We start from the raw sequence: 6,137 nt of genomic DNA, 5'->3' as shown, positions 1-6,137 counted from the left end.
AAGTCATTTCCACATAGAAGAAAAAACAAAATAGTATCAAAGGTTGATTGACTTTCGAAAGTCAGGCATCAACAATATGTTTCTAATATTTGCAGAACTAGTTGGTACTGATAATAAGACAAGTTCAAAAGCAATAAATGGCAAAAAACCTCAGGCTGCGGCTACTCTCATAGAGAACATGTTTGCAATGTAGCTATGGGACAGTACTAACCTTTATAAAGTCATTGGTCTAAGTAAAGGCTAAAACTACAAAAAGCTGGACATATTAAGGTTATGCAAATCTATTTATTTAAACTTGGAACATGGAAATACAGGAAAAGATTGTCTGAAACCAAAACAATACAATCTGCTTGTGTTTGTATTCAACTTTAAAAAGCATATATTATTCAGTTTTATAGGCAAAATACTTTTTTGTGAGAGTAGGACTTTCTTTCAAACTAGATATATCTAATTTCGCTACTCAATCCTTAAAGGAATGAGGATCAAGAAGACATAAAACAGGAAGGCTTAATTCTTCAACACCTTTAAGCTGTGGAGGGACAGTAACTCACACACTTCATCTTCCAAATTCTAAGACTTTTCTCATTTAATTTCATCTCATGAGATGGTTTCATATTCAAGCTAATCATCTTCTCGCCTTTTTCTTGTTCGCAAAAAACTCCCAAGGGCCAATAGAATTATGTTGATCTTTAGATGTAGCCTAAATGTAGACAGATCTAACTTGAATCTCTAAAAATACTGTCTCTGTTTTCATGCCCATATGTTGTGAAACATGGCTGCTGGCAACGTGCAGTTGGTTTGAACTTTTATCATGAAATGTCTTGCATATCATAACCCTGGCCAAAGACTCTATCAATCCTAATTATATCTAAGATGCGGTATAAGGTTATAGCATCAATGTCCTCACTGCTCATAAGCTTTGGCAGATATCAATTTCAGAGGGTCACATAGCTTGTCAAAGGTCTTTCATGCAAAAAACAAACACGTAAGCAGGTTTTATCGCAAGTGCATATCAACATTAGCAATCGCAAAAGGACTGTTGAAGTTAAGACCAGATGGTTTTGTTGTTTTTTGGCAACTTTATTTGTAACATTAGTAGGCCACCGTAACAATCCAAGTAAAGCCGCATCCACAAGGGTCGTGAGTATCGGCAAGGCAAAAATGACGTCACACCAACAGACACGGCCCTTCGCATGCGTTCCGTGCATCAGGACCAGCTCATATCATAGCAGTCTCTTGGATACTTCCGGGTCATTTCACTCAATTAGGAACCTTCCTAAGCTAAAAAGTGTTTTAGCTGGGAGTCATGGCTTCCATCACATTTGACTGAACAGACATGGAGCAGGTTTCCTCCTGGGTGTGACAGCAACAGAAATTGCATGCCATACTTGGGCAGCAGGAATTATACATACTTGCATTCTCTATGGAATTGTAAAGAGGAAGTGGGACTTATTTTGGGCAGCCAGGGTTAAGTCTGGTTCATTAAAGACAGTAATGCCATGGGTGAGGAACGTTCATGGCTTGGATAGAGATACAGTACAACCCTTAAGGTTGAGTCCTCGGTTCAAAAGAAGAGCTACTGCCTTTAAAAAAAATGAGTCAATGTGTACAAGCCTGTCTGCATAAAAGGATGACTACTAAGAGAACAGTTGGTAAGAGAGTTCATGTGGACAAACATGATTCATGATTTTAATATGATGTAATTAACTTCAAGGTGTGATGGAAAATGAATACAAAGAACTGGAGAGGGACATGTGGAGAAAAGAGAGATTATCTTTTTGGAGCAGAGGGGAGTCAACCATCTGCATGGAGATATGTGACATGCATTACCACTCAGCAGAAGGAGGGTGGACTAAATAAGGCACCTCATCACTCTTTGCTTTAAACTGCTTTAAATCCATGAAAGGAGATTTATTCTCCTCCATGGATTGTAAAGTTCTACAAAGGCTTTGTCTTGAGTTACCGTGCTGCTGTTAATGGACAGAATTCGGTATTTACAAAGAAAGAGTGAAAGAAATATTAATTTATTGTGTTTTTACACAAATGACATGGTTTGAAATGTCACAGGAGCTGGAAAATATTTACATTGACCTTTTGAAATACTATAAAGTAGTGTTCCTTATTTTTTTATATTTTGATATAATGACATTACTTTGGGTAGAAAACTGTTTCAATATAAATTAACAAAACAACATTAATTGTTAACTATTGTACAAATTTGGGCTGTGCTTACCTACACAGGTGTTTTCAGATGTCTTGTTTGACCCACATGGGTAATTGGTGGTCCTTGTATCGAGGGCCGTTGATGTTTAAAGTCACCATTTGGGACTGCTAAAATTGCAAACTGTTGGAAGCCCATTAAGCCCCTTCACATGAGTAGTCTAACTCGGGTGTTTTCATTCATGCCAGGATTTGAAATGACAAATCCCTTCACAGGATTTTATCAAGGAGGCAAAATAAATACGTGCAAATGACACACATCCAGATCAACTCTCGCTAACTTTGACACACAGATTCATGCAATTCAAAAAATGGAATGTCACTTTGTGGAGTGGCTGCCGCTTTAGCTCACAGAGTTTGGTGATGTCACATAACTCCCATGCTTCACACAGCCTCAACCTGAGCAGAGGGCTAATCAGCCAGAGAAATTGGAAACATGTGGGTGTAACAGGAGTCAATCAAGCACATCTGCACACAATCTAACACAAGGTCTAATCAGGGAAAATAACTGACACATTTATGATTGCGCCGTGGTTTTGTGTGTACTAAACCAATTTACATCATCCAAATAATGCTCAGTTTTTTGTTTTTTTAACTGCTTCAATGGCTTCAAGAAATGTAGTATTCCATCAAAAAATAATAATCTTTAACTTTATTTTTTGGATGGACTTTCACTTAAGGGTCACCTTTTCCGTGAACAATAGAAAATATGACGGCATCATTGAACTGTACTGACATCTATTGGCATAATGATTAAAGTAATTATTAATCATATAAATGAGTTTAATAAACTGATAAAGTCTTCTACTGTTATGACTCTGGCACTCGTTGCTCAAATTGTCTAAAAGACAGACATAACTAACCATTGTTTGTATTTAAATAAGTTTACTAATCATGTTCCATCTCATTTAAGACATTTAATTGCCAGCAAAAACAGTACATCACTTGATCTGTAAGGCCTTCGTCAGGATTAACAGCAACTCATCCATGACTAAATGACACACACAGAGATAACAAGAGATCAGCCACTTTTATTTAGAAAGAGTCCCAAAAAATAAACAAGTTAGCACACATTCCATATACAAAATGTCAGTGAGAATAGCCTGAATATGCGATGGAATTGATAAGCGACTACGGTATATGTTTCTATTGTCGATTACAAAAACAACAGTGATAATAATAATACAGTTTACCTCCCTGTGTGCTGCAGTGGAGGACTCTTCATAGGTCAGTTTCAGAAAAGAAGATCAAATAAAAAGTGTCTTATAATTAGAGGGTTTTTTCCATGTAAGTTTTCTAAGTAAGACTGAAAAAAAGAATCCTGTATTTTCTGAATAAGTACCCAAATGTAGTATTTAATGGAAGCAGAGTAGCTTTGAGGCCACAATGAAAAGGGGCTATACTTTTTCATATTCAACCTTTTTATATAAAATATATGTATATATGTATATATATTGTATATATGTCTAACATTGTATTTCCAATTTCAAACAATTAACCTCACAACTTCAACATTAAAATGAAAACGCATGTTTGGCAGTAATGAAATAAACGTATGTAGTATTTGCGGCAACAACATGCAACTGGTGCTACTTTGTCAGATCAATGCAAAATACATGGAGACTGGAAAACAAAGCGTAAAGGCTATTGTATTGTATTAGCACTGTCATTGCCACCAACTGTACATCTAGTTACAAAAGTTACAGAATGTATCATTTACATTCACTGAGATGACAGTGATTGATTATAATAAGACTATATTCATGTCTACTGGCACTAGAATTTGGCACTCTTACTTATTTGGCATTTTAAACCACCACTTAAACCATGTGGATGTCGATGCCTCTTTTTGATGTCACTTCAAAATGTGATGCGATAATACCAGACCACACTATTTTTCTTTTCGTTTTGCATTGATGGCGTGTAAACAGTTCAATTTCCTCTTCAAACTAAAACGAGCCTGGTACTCGTCAGAAAAAAACACAAACGAAAGCACTGAAGCAAACAAAGAGACAAAAGTAGAAAGCAAAACCGCTGCACCAATTCCAACAACAAAAACAGAGAAGGATTGATTCCAAATGTCAAGCATTGACATATATTTCATATCAACACCAAATGTTAAAGAATAAAATATACAGGAAAGTTTAGAGTAGGAATTAATTACATGATTTTAACATCTCAGCCCCATATGCAATGTATTTGGCTTTAAAAATATGGAACTAGAAGCTGTTTAGTATTTTTTTTCTGTCTTAATACTCACACATCAAGATGTTTATATCCAACCAGTATGTAAGCAAGTTTATTTAAAAGCTATTTTGTGAAAATACATAAAAATATTTTTTTTCAATAAACTTTTTTCTAGATTTTCTTATAAAAAAAGGACAATTTCACATCTTAATGCAGATGATATCAAGTGTGCTTGAAAATCCTGTTTGACGGTGGTGGCTACAGAAACGGTGTGTTTATGACGACATCTTCCCCTGACACACACAACCCCACACTCTGCACACACACGCACACACACACACACACTCACGCAGTTGAGATGACTGAAACTCTTACTCCCAGAAGCAACCCCTGCCGTCAATCAAGCCCTCATTTCCATCTCAGTCTAGTCCAGGCAGTTAGATAGGAAAGCGTGGTGTCATCAGTTTAGAAAAAAAGAGCCTCCCTTTTAAATTCCGAGATGTAATTCCAACCCGAGAGAGAGAAAGGTGTTTTATACGGTGAGAAATAGAGACAGAGAGCAACAATACAAGTCTTTGTGAGACACAAAATGAAGCCTCCATCTCCCACTTTTCCTTTTTCACCAGACAGAAACATAAAAAAGCGCCAGAACAGAAGGAGGGAGGGAAGGACAAAAAATCGCTCTATTGAAACCATTGTAAGGCACTCAGAAGTTTCTCATTGATCAGGACAGATCTGTTAGGCTGACGTTTAGTCCCATGTCAGGTCTCGCGTACGGGTCAGCGTGGACAGCTTTAGGAAACTCTGGAGTCATCACCCGACCATTCTCCCCAGTACTCCCAGTGACGGAAAGTCTTGCTTTGTTCCTCATGGCGTTCCCAAAGGTCATCTAAACACACAAAAGTCACGTGTACGCACAGACACAAGCAATCACAAACATTACCACATTCATACACACAAGAATCCCATACACAAACAAGGAGGCAACATGTTAGGTTAGAGCATCGGCACATCTGAAAGCTTAAAAGTTGATAAATGTTCAAAACATGAGAATGTCGATGAGAACTTAACATGATCTCAATGGGTAACACAATGCACGATTTAAATGATCATGTAAAGGCTTAAGCATGGTCATTGCAAGCATTATTGTTGAAATGTGTTACTGGGACAGAGGTATTAACAAGCATGGCCATCAACAGTCATACATGAAAATGGTTTCAAATAGCAAGGAAACTTAAATGAACAAACAGTTTTAATCTTTAAAAAGGGGGATATCTCTTTCTCTCTCATTAAATCATAAATCACCAGTACATACGATCCTTTGGCCAACCTCTTCATTCACTAACACTGAAGGATGGGACGGATGGAGCCATAAAAGCGTGCATTTGGGGGGAATTTATTAAAACCTCGTTCCCTACCCCCTAAATTTTTACACTTTCGATCCCATATACGTTGTAACCTTCCTTATAAGTTGCAAAATTCTGTGAATTCTGCGAGGAAGTTGGGTTAATATTCTGTGCATTCTTTGCCACCTTCATTCGTTTCGCCTCGGCTCGGGACTTGTAACAGAACTCGATCAAGGCCACCAGCATGGCCAAGCCGAGTCCTCCGACCAGAATGTAGAAGACGCCAGCCACGTTGCTCAGGCTGAGAGCGCTCGTCTTCTCCTGCGAAGTGCACACGAGACAGAGGTCAGCGGCATGGCAGGGGTGAAAAGGTTGAAAGATTTA

General features: G+C 37.7%; 1 protein-coding gene across 5 annotated transcripts in view; it reads right to left on the bottom strand.

Moving 5' to 3' along the window:
- Positions 1 to 3,231: 3,231 nt before the first annotated feature.
- gria2b (glutamate receptor, ionotropic, AMPA 2b) overlaps positions 3,232 to 6,137 on the bottom strand; it is a 47,949-nt gene continuing 45,043 nt past the window's right edge. For 2 of the 5 annotated variants that reach the window (XM_031866879.1, XM_031866880.1), the window contains exons 15-16: positions 5,940 to 6,074; positions 3,232 to 5,296 (exon numbers count right to left, since the gene is read on the bottom strand). In XM_031866879.1, the coding sequence (XP_031722739.1) occupies positions 5,132 to 5,296; positions 5,940 to 6,074 (300 nt within the window). In that variant the 3' untranslated portion in view covers positions 3,232 to 5,131. Of the gene's footprint in view, positions 5,297 to 5,825; positions 6,075 to 6,137 lie in introns of those variants that run through there. The other 3 variants (XM_031866881.1, XM_031866882.1, XM_031866886.1) reach the window with 2 other exon arrangements.

Source organism: Anarrhichthys ocellatus, unplaced genomic scaffold (genome assembly GCF_004355925.1).
Source record: "Anarrhichthys ocellatus isolate YVR2014 unplaced genomic scaffold, GSC_Weel_1.0 scaffold37, whole genome shotgun sequence".
Classification (NCBI taxonomy): domain Eukaryota; kingdom Metazoa; phylum Chordata; class Actinopteri; order Perciformes; family Anarhichadidae; genus Anarrhichthys; species Anarrhichthys ocellatus.
The sequence above is the reverse complement of the archived record's forward strand: the minus strand, read 5'-3'. Positions and strand labels throughout refer to the sequence as shown.